At 31.9% G+C, this 21,727-nt stretch overlaps 2 protein-coding genes and 1 long non-coding RNA gene across 3 annotated transcripts; 1 reads left to right on the forward strand and 2 right to left on the reverse strand.

Moving 5' to 3' along the window:
* Positions 1 to 493: 493 nt before the first annotated feature.
* Positions 494 to 873, reverse strand: LOC127150195 (uncharacterized). Its single transcript, XR_007822281.1, has 3 exons — positions 800 to 873; positions 661 to 722; positions 494 to 579 (listed from the first exon to the last, which is right to left on the reverse strand). It is a non-coding gene; the product is annotated as an uncharacterized LOC127150195 (long non-coding RNA).
* A 7,623-nt stretch (positions 874 to 8,496) lies between these two features.
* LOC103492801 (uncharacterized) lies at positions 8,497 to 9,417 on the reverse strand. Its single transcript, XM_008453334.3, has one exon. It carries the CDS (start codon positions 9,248 to 9,250, stop codon positions 8,771 to 8,773), a length of 480 nt encoding a protein of 159 aa, XP_008451556.1. The 5' UTR covers positions 9,251 to 9,417; the 3' UTR covers positions 8,497 to 8,770.
* Positions 9,418 to 11,679: 2,262 nt separating this feature from the next.
* LOC127148582 (uncharacterized) lies at positions 11,680 to 14,502 on the forward strand. The gene has a single exon (XM_051082665.1). The coding sequence runs from the start codon at positions 11,680 to 11,682 to the stop codon at positions 14,500 to 14,502; it is 2,823 nt and encodes a 940-aa protein (XP_050938622.1).
* Positions 14,503 to 21,727: the final 7,225 nt, after the last annotated feature.

The following is a 21,727-nucleotide window of genomic DNA, read 5'->3' on the forward strand; positions in this document are numbered from 1 at the left end:
CTTCCTTCCTTCCTTCTTAGCACTTATCTCCTCTGCAGTAATTAAAAAATTCACATTGGATAATAATCTTCATTTGGTAAAAGCACTCAACATTTTCATTTCAATTTTAAGAAGGAAATGACGTTATTTACTTATCTATCCATGTTTAGGGGCAAGCAAGTAACTAAATTGTTTCTGAAACCTTAAAATCTCAACTCTAAAGTCTAATTCTTGAGAGAGAAAGAGATCCTGTAATAGCTTTAAGGCACTAAATAGATATGCTGGAAATGAATTGAAAAGACCTTACATATATGATTACATACTAAACTACAATAGTTTAATGTTTAGCATGTCACTAGCTTTAAGGCACTAAATAGATAAATGAAAATAATACTGCAAAGTGCAAACAGAAGTTCATTAAATCTCATTTGACTTGAGGGTTCAAAATAATCCTGCAACATTAGAATCAATCACAAAGATCCAACTATTATCTTAAAATGAACAGAGTTTACAATTGGGAAGGTATGAATTAATGAACATCTTCACGAGACCACCTTGTTCGTATAACCCAAAGTGCTTCCATCATTGAGCTTCAAGACTCTAAAAAAACAAGATTCGATATTTAATAAGTTAATAATTTTAAAAAAATGTAAATAAAGATTTGAGAGTAGGGATTTAAACCATAGAGTCATTATTCAAATTCTCAAATGCAGCTTCCATCTCCTTTCCTATGTTTATGAATTCTAGATCAAAATGACAAACAGTTAGCTTATATGGGATAATTGAAAATTTTAAATGCGTACTTCAAAAAGAATATTACCTTCATCAATTTCTTCAGCCCCGTCAATTTCTTCAGTCATGTCATCCAAAGGTTTAGACTGAATCCAATTCTGAGCAGAAATGAGTGCCTCTGCAGTTTGAGGAGTTAAAGAACTTCGAAAAGAATCTAACACCCGTCCTCCAGTGCTAAAGGCGGACTCAGAAGGCACAATTGATATAGGAATACTGTAGATGTCCCTAGCTACTTGGCTAATGATCTTAAATCGAGAGGAATTCACCTTCCACCAAGTTAGCAAATCTAAATATTCATCGCCCATACAATCTATACGAGCCTCATCCAGATAACGAGTCACCTCTGTTTTAGCATCATCTAGACATGTTTTGTTACTTTGTTTAAATCTATCATGAACAGTAGCACGTGCCTTGTAAGATCCACTAGATGAGATAGAAGGTATTTCACTTTGACTTTGAAAGCCAAATCCTTCGATAGGTGTACATGATTGTGTTTGTGAATATTTTTCTTTTGACATTCTCATATAATAATCATCACACAATCGACGAAATGCTTCTTCAACCTTATTTGTCCATATTTTTGCACAATCTTCCTCCAAAAATTCATTAAAACAATAATTCACATAAGCTAGCTTGTACCTAGGGTCAAGAACTACAGAAACATACAATAATAAATTGGTCTTCTCACTTGTAGTTATACCCCAATACTTGTTGAATTTTGTCTGCATGCTTAATGTCATTTGACTCAATAATGCATTCTCATACGATGAGTATTCACGAATTATTTCTTGGATCAAACAAAGTTCATGAAAAAATATATTTGAAGTCACAGACATAGATGCAGAAAACTTCATTGTTACCTCTGAAAAAGTCTTTAGGAACTTTACAAACACTTTTGCATTATCCCAATCTTCAGTAGTAGGAATATCATCCTTTGGCAAATAACTAGGGTCATGCTCCTCCAATCTTTCAAAAGTCTTTTGACACTTAATTGCTCCATCCAACATAGTAAAAGTAGAATTCCATCGTGTCGGAACATCCATTTAAGACAATTTTTTGTTGACATCTTATCTTCTTTAGCAAAATCTTTAAATATTTGCAATCTAGCAGGAGATGACCTAACATACTTCACAGCATTTCTGATTCGAATGATAGACACATGCAAATCTTTTAAGGCATCACTAACAATTAAATTAAGAATATGAGCACAACATCTAATGTGAATAAATTCACCATCCAACACCAACCCATTTCTTCCTTTAAACTTTTTAACCAAGTAGGCAATGGCTACATCATTTGAACTCGCATTATCAACCGTTACAGTAAAGAGCCTATCAATACCCCAACCTTCTAAGCACTTTTCAATGGCTCTACCTATGGTATCTCCTTTATGATTAGCTACTTGACAAAAGTTCAAAATTCTTTTGTGCAAGTTCCAATCATCATCAATGAAATGAGCCGTTATAACCATATAATTAATATTTTGCACAGAAGTCCACGTATCCGTTGTTAAACAAACTCTTTGGCCACTTCGAGTTAATGCATTTTTTAACTTTTTTTTCTCCTTCATATACATTTGAAAACAATCTTTTGCAACGGTTACTCTTGATGGAATCACAAACTTTGGATTTAATGCCCGACAAAATTGGTGAAACCCTTCACTTTCTACGAACTTAAATGGCAATTCATCCAAGATAACCATCCTAGCAAGCATTTTTCTACAATTTTCTTGAGTGAATGATGCAGTCATCAAATTACTTTCAGAATCTCCCTCTCCTTCAACATTATCTTCCAATGGATTTACATACATCTTACATTTCTCTAAATGTCTTTTTAAATTAGTGGTACCATTTCTTTTGGAATCACAAGCATATGAAGCCCAACAATGTTTACAAGCAGCCCTAGGATATTTAGGATCACATCCTTCTACTTTTATAAAATGTTCCCATACCGATGATGGTGGTTTAACCGGTTTTCTTTTTCCTAACACTGGACTAGAACAACTCTGATTTGAAGTCTCGTCTATCGAGAATGAAGTCATCCTAATAATCATCAAACAAAACACATAGAAAATTAAGGAAAAGCTTACCAGTACTGTAAAAGAGAAAGAAACAAAGAAAGGCAGTACTCTAAATGTTATTATATAAACAAACTTTTCCAAAGCAAAATTTTCGCATCCCATTAGTTCCTAAAATACTCAAGTTCTTCTAGTTACTCTTTCCCATTAGTTCCTAAATTTTCACATCTCTAAATGTTCGTTTCTGTTTTGAAAAAAAAAATAATAATAATCATACATGACCAACACATTGATAAAATAATCATGCAAAGCATGAAATGAAACAAAATTCTGATGAACAAAGTAACAATGGAGCACGAAGTAGAGACTAAAACATATATATATATATTGAAATCAAATAGAAAACATAACCTACCTTACATTCCAAACACAAACTTGATCATAACATGAATATATAAGAAGAAGAACACATTCAATGGAAACTAAGCAAAGAAAAATGAATGACAAAGAGGGGAAAAAACCTGAAAAAAAATGAAAATGTGAGGTTGGTTCTTACTTTAAAGACAAATGAAATTTGTGTTGCTTTTACTTATGAATAATGATAAAAGAGTTGTCATTACTTTTTCACACTAAAAATTTGGTGGACAGTACATTAATGTGAATTGCAAATTGCAAATTGCAAATTACAGTACAGTACATTATAAATCAACAAGAAAGAAAACAAACGAATTGCAAATTGCTCAGGCGAAAATTGAATATAAGCAAAAACTCCGCATTATTTCACTAGTTCACTTCATCATTAATTCATAGTCCCAGAATTCTGCATTCTAAGACCTTTTAAGGCAGAATTCTAATCAAAATACAAATTACACTCCATTTATTCTAGATTTCATGATTCAAAGTCAGGCAAAGTACTTAAAAGAACAAAAAGAAAGTATAAAGCAGCAAAATTACCCATTCCCAGAGCAGAAAGTTCAACCTCATCAGCAAAAACAAAGAAGTCATCTTAATAATCCATCATAAACAAGAACCCAGATGGCAATAACCCCAAATAAACGGAAAAAAAACCCAAAATGATACAAGCTGTAATTTAAAAATTAAAGAGATGATAATAAGGAGAAAGGGACAGACAGAAAGATAAAGCAGTATATGGGTCAGTGTGGAACTTACAGGCGATGACGATGGAGTGGCGAAGTGATGAAGACGAAGAGATGCCGACGCCGATGAACACGAAAAGATAGATGCCGACGCTGATGCAGACGAAGAGGTAGATGCCGACGCCAAACGATGGAACAAAATGGTTTTTGAACTTTGGAGGAAGACGCCAGACGAAATGCTGAAGACTGAAGAAGAATCGAAGAGGAGAGGAAATGAATTAAAACGCCAGTATTTTAACCTAATCGGGTACTTTAAACCCGACCCGACCTGAACCGAATTAAATCGGGTCGGTTCGGTTCAGTAACACTGTTGTTACTAACCGGTCCAACTCAAACCGAACCGAATCGGGTCGGGTCAGGTCGGTTTTTTTCACCCCTAGGAAGAAGAAGTACAGTCCGGTCCAAACAAACTGATTGCATTTGTTGCCTTTTCTCTCGGCTGTAAATCAACTGATTGCATTAATAGGTGAGCGAGGTTTCATTGGGGTTCAAATTTCAAACCAAACAAACTTAAATTGTTGGTCAAGTGTAGATCTCTGTTTTTTTTTAAACAAACAAGCGTAAAGAATAGATGAGGGTTTCTTTGAATTATCCTAAAGAGATAGGCTAGTTGAAAGAGCTTTCAGCTGGCCAAATAAAAGAGGGATATGTAATTATGTTAGTGTTGAAAGTCCAATTGTACCATTAACCTCATAGGTGATCCTTAGCATCAATCCTACGTTTTTGCTTACAAAAGTGTAACTTTAATTTACCCCATACACTTATATTACAAGAATCTTTCTAAATATTTGAACATATTTCTTCCTAGGTTTAATGAAAATCTTTCTTTTGATGATATTACAGATTGGTTTGCAACAACTGTATTGTATCTACCTCGAATCCTTTACTACTCAAAGGACACATTGGTAATATTTAGGATCTCATGGTGTTATTTATGTTACATTTTTCAATGGTTCAATTTATTGTCTGGTCGTGGTATTCTATGTCCCAATATCCCAAGTCTGTAGTGTAGGGCTAGATCACCTTTACACTCCCTTTAGGGGGGGGGAATTGCAGGTTGTGATATGTAATTGTAGCGTTGTAGCCTTTTAATCTTAGAAGTTTGTAGTCTTTCAAGCCAAAGATACATAACTGTATTCAATTCTATTTATTGTTGGTTCTGCACAATCGTATATATTTCAAATTTATATGCTATTTTGCTCTCTCCTCTCTAATTACCATGATCTCTAGTTCTCTCCTCTCTAACCATAGTTACCTTTACGCCATGTTGTTTTGTTGAATGTATGAGTAACTTTTTGCTAAGGGAGGGTGATACTTCTGTGGATCAATTTATTCTTTGACAAAAAAAATACATATTTGTTTATATAATTCTTTTGTAAATGAGAACAATTCCTTAAAAAGTGTTTGGTGTGAAATGCATATTTGTTTCTGCAATTCTAAAGATTAAATGATGCTTCAAATGGATTGTTGGTTGTTGATTGTGTATTTTGTGTTGATACTATGAAATACAATGGTAGGAAAGGGGAAGACCTTTAATAACACTAGAGTGAAGCATAGAGTGAAGCGGTCGATTAAGGTGCCCATGATTAGTAACAAGCTAGCAGATATGATGATTATTCATGGAGGAAATATGGCCAAAAGCCAATCAAGGGTTCTCCACACCCAAGGTATACAAATATGATTGCTTTACTTTTCAGCTTATTGTGTTGGTGTTGCTCATTTCTTTATAGATTAATATTGGTTTTCATAATAATGTTATGTAAAAAAATATTGATTATTCATTTGGCGGGCAATATTATGAGCTAATCAATTACAAAAATTCATAGGTTGCCACATAAAATGTTTTTTTTTTTTAATTTGGGAAAAGGATTGTATATGATTGCATCTATGGAATATTTCTAATATTAGATTGAAGAGATTTAGGAAAGTCTGATGGATGGGGTAGACTGAAGAGAGTTATGTGGATTGGGGTGTGGATATAAAATCTTGAGAACTTTTCATCATTCTCTGCAATTTTAATGCTTCAAACAGCTTTGTTATTCTATATAAATGGTTTATTTGGATATTGTTTGTAGATAATTGAAGTCATATCGAGTTGAAAGCTAAGCAATTGTGCAGAGATGGCTAAGCGACTGTTGAAAATTGAAAACTGAGAAGGCGTTTAGGATTTTTAATTATTTAATTCTTGTATTATGATCTTTTTTCATGTAATGTTGTAGAATGTATATATAAACATAATATTAAGATTTTATTTTGTGTATTCAAATGTAAAAGACAAAGATTATAGTTTCTAAAATAATATGACTTTCATTGATTTCTTGGCGTGTGAAAAACATATTTATCTACATTGAACAAATGTCGGTCTATAGGACAATAATGTAACAATTAAATAAAAATAAATTTGTAAAAATGAATCCAAAAACTAGACTTTAGTGTCGGTTTTAAACCGACATCAGAGTTCAACCGACATTAAAGGGCTTCAATAATACTATCAAAGATGTTGGTTGAGAACTGACAAACCGACATTAAAGAGGCCTTTAATGTTGTTTAAAAATCGACATTAAAGCCCAACCGACATTAAAGGGCTTCAATAACACCATCAAAGATATATGTGGAAAACTGACATTAAAGGCCTTTAATGTCGTTTTTTAACCGACATTAAAGAGACCTTTAATGTAGTTTTTAAACCGACATTAAAGCCCAACTGACATTAAAGGCTTTTAATAATGCTCACAAAGATGTCGATTGCCAAGTGACATTAAAGCCCTTTAATGTAGTTTTAAACCGATATTAAAAGTCAGATTTCTTCCTCTAAGCACTCAATACTAAGAAAAGGGAAGGAGTCTTGTAAATGTTAAATAATTTTTATAGTTACCAAACTATGTTATATTTGTACATGTATATTATGGCAATAGTGTGCACGAAATATTCACAATATAATATTTGTTTCGTACGAATTCAAGATTCTTATAGAACCGCACGCCTTTACCTAGGGAAGCGAGAAGACATCACAAAGAGTTTTGGATACTCATGAAACATGAGTGATTCTTTCTCATTGTTTTTATCTTTATAAAGATTCAAATTCAAATTAGCAATTATTTATAAACTAAATCCATATATTATTTAGTTGAGAAAAATAACATATAAAAACTATAAACCACGACTACTTAAAAAAATCAAGTTAATTATAAATCAATGATAATAATAATATCATTTTTAAAACATTACGTACCTTTAAAAAATACTCGAATATAAAACTTATGAAACAAATAATATGACAAATATTCATAAACAACTATTGGTATTTAAAGTATCGAACATTTGTAATTTCGAGCATATCGGAAAATTCAATGTTTAGAGGTTATAGGAATGTGTGGAGTAGAATAATACCATACTAATTAGTTGGGATAGGTAATTAAAAAAGAAAAGCACAAGAATTGTCCATAGTTTTAGTTCAACCCCATAGAAAAGAGGTTTTCACAATAAGTAAACTAACTAAAAACAAATTGATGAAGAAAAGCAAAAACTTTTTATTGAATCATGTAGAGATTAAATTCAACAAAATTGGATTATTTGCATCTTTACAATTCAATCACCAAAAGAGATGGGCTCGAGAATGATCGATTACTCTGCCATTTCCAAGAACAGATGAGATGAGACAAACAATGAATTCCAAAATAAACGTCCGACAAGGAACGTTTGGCGGCTATTAACAATTCGAATAGGGAAATTGGACGAACTTTACAAGAAATTTAGATCAAGTAATTTTTGTCAAAGACTTTGGATCAAACTCAACCCAAAATCAATTTTGGCACTGCAAGAACCGTGGCTGATAATTCAACTCCCACGTGGGTTTCTCTAACACTTAAATGGGTATATGATTTTATTTCACACTCTGCACCATTCTTAAATGCTTCTTCAATGAACGGACTGTAACATTTCAGATCCAAAAAACACAAAAATAGTGTTGATTCTCCAAGATATAACCAAAATCAATACAAGATCTCGACTCGATATAGCTAAATTCTTTGGTTCCCATGAAGCCAATTGAGAATCATAACTTGGGTTCTAGCAAAATATGAAAAAGAAGAACAGAAAAATAGTTGGTAGATGATGACACCCCATTAGGTTGATGGGGCTGTCTTAGAATTTTACATCAAGATTCCAAGAATCAAGTATACACTGGGTAGTCTAAATCAGAACAATTGTCTAAAAGAACCCAAAATGATCAATTCAGAAGGATGGGAATTGATTCTAAAACATCTACCTTACGTCTTGAATTTGAACACTGTTAAGAAAGAACCAAGAAAATACAAAATAGTACACCAAATGCACACTATGACCAACTAGAAGGTATATTCTTCAAATCAAGTAATTTGATATGATCTAATAGAGTAATTGGAAAGTTGGGGAAGTAAGAAAATGAAATCTGAGCAAGAAGAAGCCACTGGAATATGATCTAATTGACTCAGAATTGACTAGTTGAAAAGTAAGCAAAGTAAGAAAATGATGCCAGTAGAAGTAAGATAAGGATTTAGGGTTTCACACAAATTGATAAGGCGATTGATCCCATTGATGGGGTTCTAATAGACAGAATTGTTCATATCATAAATATATAATCGACGATCAGTAGCAGATTCAAGAGACAGAACGATACAATTCTATTTGAACATAAACAGAATATAATGGTTGAGCTAATCCGATCTCGGAAATCGCATATAAAGTAAGTTCAAAGCAACAGGACATTACTAGTTTAAAGTAATCAAAGCGATTCAAAACCTAATATTCCCTAATCTATTATATTAAACACAAGTTTCACCTAATTTCAAGAAGCCGAAACCAAGCTCCCAGCGCCATTATCGCAATCAAATCCACATCCACACCGCGGCGACTCGTAGAAACTGTCAAGCGGGAAATTGGCAGAAGCTATCCCAACAGAAAATTGAAGGTCGTCACCATCGTTAACGACTTCCACGATGCTGAGCCACAAGAGGACGATCTTAACAGAAACACCTTTGAGTTTCCTGATTCTGCCTTGGGAAATCACGCCTTGTACGGTAGATTTGTACTCCAGTTCATAGGAATCGATCTTGAATTTGCATCTCTGATTCAGGTAGAGGCTGAATTCACCGGTGGCTCTGTTCAATTCATAGCCGGTTGCACCGATAGGAAGAATGCCGACGGGGAAACCGTACTGTTGGAGAATATCGTAGGCGGTAAGAGTTTTTGGATCGGAGATGAGGGAGGTTGATAATGAGATTGAAGCAAGGAGAAGAAGAGAAGCCAAAAGTTTAGAGAAACTCATCTTCTTCGATGATCTTCTTCTTCTTCTTCTTGTTTCTTCCTCTTCGAGTTCTGAACTGTTTCGCTTTCTGATTTGGATTGAAGATGAAGAAGGCGGATCCCAATTAATTTTGTTAAATGTTTTTTTTTTCTATTTTTTATCTATGGGCCAAAAGGAAAAAAAAATCAAAATTTCTTCTATATTATCCATTAAATTTGAGATTAATTTCCATAGGTATACGAAATATTTCGGGTCGTGGTCGTGTAACAAAATAAAAAACTAACGGAATTGGTCATTTTTGTAACTTTTTTTAATTTTTTTCAAACCGTTGTTTGGTTCAAGATCGTGTAGCAAATAGATTTATTTTTAAATTTTTTTAAAATAATATTGAAAATATAATATTGGGTACGTTTAAACGTGTAAATTTAAAATTGGGTAACAATCCAATCTTACCAAATTAAATTAAACACCAAATAATCTTGAAACGATAAAATCTTGCCAAATTAAATTAAACACGAGGAATCTTAAAAAAAATCATTTAGATTTAGCTATCAAAATATAAAATCTACACGCATGTAACCAAATTAGCAAAGAATTTTGAAAAAACTTGATGATTGTTATTAACGGGGATCTTTGGTATTTTTCATTTTGGGCCTGCGGACTTTTTTTCATTTTCGAAATTGTACGATGTAAATATTTTGATTTATATTCTTCAAAAGACTCCTAAATTTAATTTGAAATTAATTAATAAAATCCATAACGAGACAAAAATATTAAAAATCCATCGTATCAAAAGAAGAACTAGTATTCATTTTATTCTAATATAAGTTGGTAACGCTTAGAACTAGAATGTTTGTGGTTTAAACCCTCTCACTCTTAATTTTTAATAAATAAAAAAAAAAAAGAAATCTCTTTATAGTAGAATTCTAACTTAATTAAACCTTAAAAGATCAATACTTCGAAGGCGTTATCCACCCAATCTCCATCCATTCCTTTATTAGTTGTCTATTAGGAATTTAGATCACTGTCTATTTAACTTAAGGCAAAGTTGAAGAGGTTTTTCATGGTATTACTACTGAGTAATCCATAAGTCATGTAAAGGTCCTCCATGAAAGTTTTTAGGTCTTCCACACGATGGATTTTTAGAGGTTCTTTATAGAACTTGTTTTGATCTTCCAATAAAGTTCAAAAGAGAGGAGAAGAGTTTGTTGCTTTCTTTATTATTTGATATTGATCGTAATCATCGTATAAATAGAAAGTAAGGATGAAAAACTCTTACAATAGATACACCTACAATACAAATAAATGAAAAAAATTCTAGAAGATGGGCCTGGATGTACAATGGGCCATTGATACAAATAGACTTACGAGAAAGGAATATTAATGGGTTGTCTTAACATATCCTCCATGAGTTCTCTTGAGTTAGGTCTCTCCATCAAACATTTAGGACCTTCGTAGATTCTATTGAGGTTGTTTTCTATGGATCTTTTAAGGTACTCTATTAGACTACTATGTCCTCCATGAAGGTCTTCATGCGAGTGTTAGGTCTTCCATTGGTTATGTAAGGTCTTTTATGATGCTTGACCAATACATCTACATTGGTTTTCTGATGACATGACTTGTTGTTGATCGAACATGAGTTCCTCTAGCCTTTGGTTACACATCTCGAGTCTCCTACCTCTCTAGACTCTTCTTGACCTTGACTCATCTTAGTAAGTCTACCCATAATATGTTTTATATCTTATCAGTCATGTAAATTGCTGAAACTCACAAATATTTCTAAAATTAAAATTACATTACTCAAGGTTTTAGATGTTAGGGCTTCTTGAAAAACTATTTTTAATTAAACCTTATGGTATGTTCGGATTACATTTTCAAGTGTTTAATTCAAAAAATAAGTTATTTAAAAAAAAAGTGTGTTTAGAAAGCACTAAAAATAGTTTTTTAAGTGTATTTTAAAACAATTTTTACAAAAATGAATTTCTTGAAAAACATTTTTTCTTAAATCAATCCAAACCGACTATTAGTTTCCTTCCCTAGACTTTTATATTCATTCTCCTGTATTCTCAAAATTTTCAAGCATTTCTTCCTATTCACGTTAAATACTTAAATACCCTTTTAGTCATTTTATAACATTAACTTTTTATAATATCAATTAGTAAAAACCTAATATAGAAAAATTATTATATTCTCAGTTACTGAATAAGGTTTTATGGTTGAAAAAATTTCTAAATTTTGAAATTTATTGTTTCGAAACCACTAAAAAAGGAAAAGAAAAAGACAATTGGGCAAAACATATGGGCTCTTATTAGAAATTTCTAAATATAGTGTTCCCATGAAAAACCAAATAAATAAATAAATAGGGCTTCATGTCATCAAAAAATTTACAAACACCTAAACATCTTTTCTAATTCCTAAGCATCATCTTTGAAACCAGCTTGTGACCCTCAATGCTTGAAGACACTCGATTACCAATGCCCATGACAAGAGGTTCCAAGCTTTTCCACATCATTCTCCTAGTGTTTTCTTGGCAATATTGTACCAAGGTGGATGCCACTTTCCAAGATGTCACTGGCTTTTTTGATTTCGACTTTGGTTCATTCGGATCAGGAGGTGTTGGAATTCTAGACGACACGAAAAAGGGTGTAAGTGCTCCAGCATCGGCACCAAGTATTGCTCCTACTAGTTTTGATAATAAAGACGATGAAGCTTCGTCATTTGATTTCGAATTTACTAAAAATATCAATGGTGGAGTTGGTGCTTCTAATGATAATCACAAAATTAATTTGAAGGGGAGTGGCACACTTGATGTTTCTCATGAAGTTGATGCTTCTAATGATGGTCACAAAATGAATTGGAAGAAGAGTGGCACAATTGATTTTTCTAATGACGATCACAAAATGAATTTGAATAGTGGTAGCACAATTGATGTTTCTCATGAAGTTGATGTTTCTAATGATGATCACAAAGTTAATTTGAAGAAGGATGACACAATTGATGTTTCTAATGAGGATGACAAAACTAATTTGAAGGGTGGCGACACAGTTGATGTTTCTCATGAAGTTGATGTTTCTAATGATGATCACAAAGTTAATTTGAAAAAGGATGACTCAATTGATGTTTCTAATGAAGATCACAAAACTAATTTGAAGAGTAGTGGCACAGTTGATGTTTCTAAGGAGGATCACAAAACTAATTTGAAGAGTGGTGGCACAGTTGATGTTTCTCATGAAGTTGATGTTTCTAATGATGATCACAAAGTTAATTTGCAGAAGGGTGGCTCAATTGATGTTTCAAACGAGGATCATAAAACTAATTTGAAGGGTGGCAGTACAGTTGATGTTTCTCATGAAGTTGATGTTTCTAATGATGATCACAAAGTTAATTTGAAAAAGGATGACTCAATTGATGTTTCTAATGAAGATCACAAAACTAATTTGAAGAGTAGTGGCACAGTTGATGTTTCTAACGAGGATCACAAAACTAATTTGAAGAGTGGTGGCACAGTTGATGTTTCTCATGAAGTTGATGTTTCTAATGATGATCATAAAGTTAATTTGCAGAAGGGTGGCTCAATTGATGTTTCTAACAAGGATCATAAAACTAATTTGAAGGGTGGCGACACAGTTGATGTTTCTCATAAAGTTGATGTTTCTAATGATGATCACAAAGTTAATTTGCAGAAGGGTGGCTCAATTGATGTTTCTAACAAGGATCATAAAACTAATTTGAAGGGTGGCAGCACAGTTGATGTTTCTCATGAAGTTGATGTTTCTAATGATCATCACAAAGTTAATTTGCAGAAGGGTGGCTCAATTGATGTTTCTAATGAGGATCACAAAACTAATATGAAGAGTAATGACACGGTTAATGTTTCTAACGAGGATCACAAAACTAATTTGAAGAGTGGTGGCACAGTTGATGTTTCTCATGAAGTTGATGTTTCTAATGATGATCACAAAGTTAATTTGCAGAAGGGTGGCTCAATTGATGTTTCTAACAAGGATCATAAAACTAATTTGAAGGGTGGCAGCACAGTTGATGTTTCTCATGAAGTTGATGTTTCTAATGATCATCACAAAGTTAATTTGCAGAAGGGTGGCTCAATTGATGTTTCTAATGAGGATCACAAAACTAATATGAAGAGTAATGACACGGTTAATGTTTCTAACGAGGATCACAAAACTAATTTGAAGAGTGGTGGCACAGTTGATGTTTCTCATGAAGTTGATGTTTCTAATGATGATCACAAAGTTAATTTGCAGAAGGGTGGCTCAATTGATGTTTCTAACAAGGATCATAAAACTAATTTGAAGGGTGGCAGCACAGTTGATGTTTCTCATGAAGTTGATGTTTCTAATGATCATCACAAAGTTAATTTGCAGAAGGGTGGCTCAATTGATGTTTCTAATGAGGATCACAAAACTAATATGAAGAGTAATGGCACGGTTAATGTTTCTAACGAGGATCACAAAACTAATTTGAAGAGTGGTGGCACAGTTGATGTTTCTCATGAAGTTGATGTTTCTAATGATGATCATAAAGTTAATTTGCAGAAGGGTGGCTCAATTGATGTTTCTAACGAGGATCACAAAACTAATTTGAAGAGTGGTGATACAGTTGATGTTTCTCATGAAGTTGATGTTTCTAATGATAATCACAAAGTTAATTTGCAGAAGGGTGGCTCAATTGATGTTTCTAATGACAATCACAAAACTAATTTGAAGAGTGGTGGCACAGTTGATGTTTCTCATGAAGTTGATGTTTCTAATAATGATCACAAAGTTAATTTGCAGAAGGGCGGCACCATTGATGTTTCTAATGATGGTCACAAAACTAATTTGAAGAGTGGTGGTACAGTTGATGTTTCTCGTGAAGTTGGTGTTTCTAATGATGATAACAAAATTGATTTGAACAAGGGTGTCACAATTGATGCTTCTAATGCTCACAAAATTAATTTGAAGAGTGGTGGCACAATTGATGTTTCTGGTGATGGAATAACCAATGGAAAGATGAAAGGTGATGGAATATTCGGTGGAAAGATGGGAGGTAATGGAATATTCGGCGGAAAGATGGGAGGTGATGGAACAATCGGTGGAAAGATGGGAGGTGATGTAAAGATGGGAGGTGGTGGAACAATGGGCGGAAAGATGGGAGGTGATGTAAAGATGGGAGGTGGTGGCACATTTGATTTTTCTGGCAATGGAATAATGAGCGGAAAGCTGAGAGGTGGTGCCAGCATTGGTCTAGGGAGCACAGGGAGAATTGGTTAACACAATATCAAAGTTGGGTTGAAGAACAATGACAAATACCCGATGATGGAGACTAAATCATATAAATCATTGCCTATCTTCATTTCTAATTCATCCATCTTCTTTATTTTATTTGAATACATACAGATTTGTCATTTCATCATAGTAATAATTCATAGTAGATTTCATTTAACATTCATAGATTTCATTTAACATTCATTGATTCTTATATTAAATAAATTAAATTGACAATATTAACATCTAAATGAATGTTTGATACCATCAAAATGGTCAAGACATATATATACAATTCGATTCTCTCAACTCTAATATGATAAACAAAGTTACGTTTAATATATATATATATATATATGTGTATATATATATATATATATATATATATATATATATATATTACATTAACATCTCTATTCATGTTGGATATTGTGTAAAGTAAATAATTTGGAAGGGTATATCTTACAAACTTTTCGAAAAAAATATATATTCAATTTAGTAACATAGCAAAGTTAAAATAGGATTAGGTTAAAGTACAAATTTGGTTTTATAGTTTGAAAAGGTTTAGAATATATTAAATTTCATAAATAGTCATTATTTGTGAAGTAAATAAATTGAACACAAATGTGATGTCTGATGAACATTACTTTGACACTCAATAATAAATTAGTGGAATGTTGAAAGTAATGAATGGTATGAAATATTTTCGACGTACTTTTAATGAATATAGGTTGAGTACTATGTAACTGATGCTTGGTCTTATTATTCATCGTCTTTAATTTATTGAACTGCTTTGGCATTATTTGATGGGTGATCACACCACTACTTGAAATTGTAATCAGTATTTAAGTGCATCAATTTCTTTATGAGTTTTCAATTAGAAATTTAGGCCACTTACTTACTTGGCTTACCCACAAAGTTGGAGAGGCATTCAATGATAATGTTAAGTCCTCCATAGGTTCTGTGGAGGTCTTTCACAACGGTGATTGATTGTTAGTCGAAAGTGTATCGAATTGGATTGGACTTGGGCACAATTTACATTTGAGTCAAGTTGAGCTTTTTCTCTTCAATTGGACTTAAAAAGTCTAAATTTAAGGGCTGACAAGAAGAATAGCGAAATTAGAAGTTTACTTTGAATAAATGGTAATTTTATTTTTAAATTGACAAAATAGCAAAACAGAAAATTTTTAAATAATAAATGAGAAAACAATGCCTTAGATGCCCCTATCTAATTGACAAATGTGATTTCTAAATACATTTGTAACAGAATCCACAAATACCCTATAATTAATACAAACTATGCACCTACACTTGGGACCTGACTGCTCGAGGATGGAGGCTTCTTCAACGGCGAGGAGAGCACGCCCTAGTGCGGCAGCATGGTACAGAGAAGGATGGATGGTGCAACAAGCTCCATGTGAATGGGAGATCGTGACGGCGACGGTTGGGTTCATGGAGATGCGACGATGGCGGTCGGAGCTTCGTGGATAAACACCGGTTGGAGCAGACATAGTCCGCTCACTTCAGATTCGGACGTCGCGACGCAAAGGAGATGGCTGATGGAAAGGAGAGCGGCTCGGGGTGTGACGTCTTGGGCTAACGACAAACAGAAGTTTGACGGAGAACTAAGGAGACGATGGCGACTTCGACGGACGAAGGGAGATTGTTGCCAGAGATCTCGGTGGAGAGAAGAGAGGCAGGGGCGGCGGCGATCATGTGATTTCGAAGAAGAAGAGAGTGGAGGGGGCTACAGCTGAGATGAAGAAGATGACGATGAATTTAGGGTTTAAAAAAATATAATTCATATTATATTATATTATATTATATTATATTATATTATTTTATAATATTATAAAATTTATATATTTTTTTCTTTTCCTTTCCAAACTTAAATAACTTTAACACCCAACAAAATAAATTCATCTAAAATTAATGGATCGTACGTTATCTTTGGCATAATTTTAGGAATTCAATTTAAGAATCTAAATTAATACACTCTATTTTGTATCCTAATAATTAGGGAACTTTGAAACTAATGACATTTCTTTAGGGATTGTTAGAACAATATAATATTTTTTTTGAGTTAGTTAAGAATTATTGTTTACAAATACATTGTATTTGTTCGTGATATGTGATATTTTATTTGATTTTTTTATCTCAACAAATACACCGATATGACAAAATGTTAGGAATCTAATGTTAGGAATGCAAAATTAATGATTTTTTATAAATAATTTAGAAAATAAAAATGTTAAAATTAAGAGAATGTAAACTTAATTTATTATGTGTTTTTTTTAAATAATTTAGAAAATAAAAAATGTTGTTGGTTCTTCCGTTCTTTTCTCAAATCTCGGTTCTTTCCTCTGTTCTTTCCTCAAATCAATATCCTTCAAATTTTCATTCTTTTGCGCGGCCATGTCGGTTCTTTTCTCTGTTTCGGTTAATTGTTAAGATCACTTTTCACATTGCTTCAAATTGAATCTTTTAATTTATTTTTCTTTAATTTCTTAACTTTTATCATAATAATTAATTATTGCATTGCATTTGTCATGATTTTAGGGAGGGGTTGAATTTTGAATTTAAACTTAGCTAATTTTGTTTTAATTATTTTCATTCCATGATTTTAGAGAATGATTGGTATCTACGTACGTAAAAAATTGAATCTTTTAAATTCGTTTTCGTTAATTTCTTAATGTTTATACTAATAATTAATTATTGCATTGTATTTCGCATGAGTTTAGGAGAGGGTTGAATTTTGAATTTAAACTTAACTAATTTATTATAATTATTTACATTATATTTACCATGATTTTATGGAAAATTGGTATCTACGTGTGTAAAAGATGAATCATTTAAATTCTTTTTCGTTTATTTCTTAGTGTTTATTTTAATAATTAATTATTGCATTATCTTTGGCATGACTTTAGAGAGAGATTCAATTTTGAATCTATAATTCCAAAAAGGAAAAAATTGAATATTTGAAATTCTTTTTCGTTAATTTTTTAATTTTTATTATAATAATTAATTATTGCATTATCTTTTACATGATTTTAGGGAAGAATTCAATTTTGAATTTATAATTTGAAAAATAAAAAATTGAATATTTAAAGTTATTTTTTGTTAATTTGTTGATTTTTATTATGATAATTAGGGGATGTTGAAACTAATTGAATATGTTTATGGATTGTTGAAAAAATATAATAATTTTTTCATTTAGTTAATAATTATCATAATGGGGCGTGTTTACAAATATACTGTTTTCGTATATGTGATATTTTGTTTGATTTTTTTATCTCAACAAATACACTGTATTTGTATATGGACAATTGTCATCCGTGGAGGATAATTTTAGGCCAAAAAAAGTGGAAAAATATTTATGGCATTTAGTTTTGCCATAAATAAAAAAAAATAACATTTTGCTATTTTTCTTTTTTCTATGGTCATTTTTTCTATTTCCATTGATTCTCCTAAATTTAATTCCAAATTTTTGATTCGGTCCAACCATCAATACATATCATTAAAAGTTGTCAACTTAAGTCTTCAATTCCAATTTTATAAACATGTCAACTTTTAATTATTCTCAAATTCGACCCTATGTAATTTCGTCATTTTGATAAATAATATTACAATTTATAATTAGTCTAAAATTTACACTTCAACGGTTTAGATGTTAAGACTGATTGAAAAGTCATTTCGAATGAAATTTTATTTTCTCTTTTTGTATTCATGCCATTGTGTATTCATTTCATTGTGGACTCAAAATTTTCAAGCACTCATTTGTATTCACATAAATTACAATTGCATTACTATATGACATTAACTTCTTATAATATCAACAAGTAAAAATCCATTATAACTCTGCTGTGTTTGTGTTGAAATTTATGTCATAAAACTTGTAGTTTGTTGTTTTAAATTATATTCTATTCAATAAAATTGTAATTGAGCACTTATTAATGAAAATAAAATACTATAATCTTGAATCCAATAAACTTAGGTCCTGAGGCTATCTAGTATAGACTTGAACTTTATTTGGAGACATAAACGTGAATCAAATTCGAGTATATAGTCCAAATGGTCTATAGTGTATAAATAAGGTTGGATGCCTTATTTTGGGAACACTGTGGATGCGGCCTACTTTGTAGTTAATACAAACGATGTGATCCTGAATCATTCATGTAGACACATGGAAGTGGGGGCATTTTAGGTAAAGAGTTTACATAAGACTAAAACCAAGAAATAGTCACTTTTAAGTTATAACACCGTTGACTGTATAAAACTGACTAATTTGATTTTTGATGACCTAGGTAACTTAATCTTAATCCTAAGCTAACTATATATCCTTAAATTTGCATACGTGAGGGCAACTCAACGACGCTAACCCAACAAGCCTCCCATTTCAGGGGTAAAACAAGTGGATAATTAGGAATATAGGGCGTAAGACGAAATTCACTCATACCCACTTTAGGGTTAGTAGATAGGTTGTTCTGAATCCAAATCTTGAACAAGAGGCTTTACCCTCTTATTGGCCCAAGTGGGATTCAATTTATAGGTTGGACCTTAAACTAATTGTTCAATAGTAGATCAGTGAGATCTAAGAAAAAAGATGTAGTCTCGGGGATAAAATGATATTTTGACCCAGTTGAGATTACGAACAACCTATAAAGGATTAACTTACTGATTATTGTTATATCAGATGAGTCAAAAAATATATATAGTGAGGGGAGTGCAATTACAGGACTTTAATGGAATGAAGTGGAATGACCTGTTTGTTAGTTAACGAATGTTGATTAGCTCGGTCTAAAAAAATTTAACTAGTTAATCTCGAATCGTTGGATTCATGATCTATAGGTCCATTAGGTTCCTCTGCTAGCTCATATGAAATTAACTTAGAACAATATGATGGAATAATTCAAATTGTTCGAATTAAGTAAAGAAAGAGAACCAGACGAAAATATGTTATATATATGTCGATTATCAGTTTGAGATAGAGCTTTATATTTAAATGTAATTTAAATATTAAAAATATGAATATGTATTCATATTCGAAAGCTCGAAATTGATGAAAATGATCAAAGTTGTAAAAAGTCAAAATATTGACTTTTGACTTTGAAAAGTCAAACTTTGACCATATTCAAATGTAACTTGAATTTCAGAAAAAAAAATGTGGATTCATGCTCGGGAGTTCAGAATTAGTCAAGATGGACAAAAAGTCAAAATGTTGACTTTAGACTCAAAAAAGTCAAAGTTTGACTTTGACTTAAATGGTCAAATGACCATATTGTCCTTGAACTAAGTTAGTGGAAGAATCAAACATTTTGTTGGATAATGTCACTAATAGTAAGTGGAATGTTAGGTGTTGAGATATTTTGAACTAATTACACGCAAAAATGCATGTAATTAGGTTATAAATAAGTCCTTTTTTTCTTTTTAGAAAAAACTTTTTGCCATTTTGATAATTTTGACTTACAAAATTTTTCCTAAATTTTTTTTCTCCCTTCAAATATCTCAACCCTAAATCCCAACCTCCCAATTTCCGTCTCTTTCTTAATTCCCTTCACTTAACGGGTCCTACAACCCGGTTATAAGTTCGAAAAATAGTAGGTCAACATTAGTGGTGGTCCCCGATTTAAATTCGTGAAAAGATTACAAGGAACGGGAATCTTCAAAGGTATGTTTTTCTTCAACCCTAATTTAGTTCAATTAGGATACTTAATGCATGTTAATTACTAAATTATAGTTTAGTTGCAATTAAGGTAAAATTTGATTCTTATTTCGCTACGCATGTCTCGATTTCTAACCGTTTATTCCTTTTAGTCGGATTTTTTGTTCTCTTTTGAATTTCCATGCTTCTTCCTCCTTAGAAAATCCTCTGGTTTGTATTTTAAGAATAGATGTTCCATTTTGGATCCCCTCCGCTATAATTGAGGAGTTTGTTGGTCGTTGGTTGTTATTTAATGAATGTTTTCTTTTAAAAAAAATCTAATATTTTATTTTAGAAAAAAGAAAACCTAATATAAGTTATTTTGTTGATGTGTAAGGCTTAGACATACAACAGAATTACCAAATTCTAAAATTTATTGTTTCAAGACAACTCAAAAAATTAAAGAAAAAGGAAAAGCTAGTGGGCAATATAGTATTTGTTAGAAATTTCTAAACATAGTTTTCCTTTGAAAAAACCATATATAAATAGGGCTTCTCATCATCCAAAAATTCCAAACCCAACACAATTTTCTTCCTTGATTCTCATTTGTGATAACAGCTTGTGCCCTTCAACTACCATGGCCATGACAACAGGTTTCAAGGTTTTCCATATCCTTTTGTTAATGTTGGTCTGCCAATGTTATGCCAAGGTAGATACCAAACAAAAAGTCAATGGCTTTTTCGACGACTATGATCGTGGTGACTATGATAGATCATTTGGATCAGGTGGTGTTGGTGTTCTTTCGGGCAAGATTGGCACCACATTAATTCTAGATATGATCAACCCTCCAAAATTGGCACCAATCGGATCTAAAGTTCCAATAAATGCAGGTGACGAAGGCTCTGTTTTTGGTATGGGAAAAACTAAGAACACCGAAGGTGAAGTTGATTCTAAGGATCTAGAAGTTAATTTGAAGAATGTTGGAAGAATCGATGTTTCTGACAATGGAATAAATAATCGAAAGATCAAAGATGGGATTGTTTCAACTTTCAAGAGATGGTAAAATTGGTCTGAAGGAGCCAAGGGAGAATTGTTTGATACAATATATCAAAATTGGGTTAATAAGCAATGACATTAAATTTACTAATGATGGGAATCAAATCATACATCGTTCCCTTTCTTCATTTTATCTGAATACATAATTGTCCTTTGATCAGTGTGCTAATTCAAGTTTTATACCAAACAAATATTCAATGATTCGATGATGAAGAATATTATTATTGTTATAGTTATTATTATTATTACTCCTCCTTAGGAAGACACCAGGAAGAAAGAAAATTATTTTAATTACATGTTAAATTCAAATAATTTGAATAACATTAACATTGCAATTCAAATGTAATAACGTAATAAATAAAATAAATTAGAATGTGTCTAACAAATATCTCATTGGAAAAAAATATATCTATTTCAATTATCGAACTAGGTTGAATTACAAATTTAGTCCTATAATTTGAAAAGTTAGAATTTAATTCTTTAAATTTGATAAATTTATTAATTATTTATTGGACTAAATTTTAACCGTATGTA

The sequence above is a fragment of the Cucumis melo genome, chromosome 1, assembly GCF_025177605.1.
Source record: "Cucumis melo cultivar AY chromosome 1, USDA_Cmelo_AY_1.0, whole genome shotgun sequence".
NCBI classification, from domain to species: domain Eukaryota; kingdom Viridiplantae; phylum Streptophyta; class Magnoliopsida; order Cucurbitales; family Cucurbitaceae; genus Cucumis; species Cucumis melo.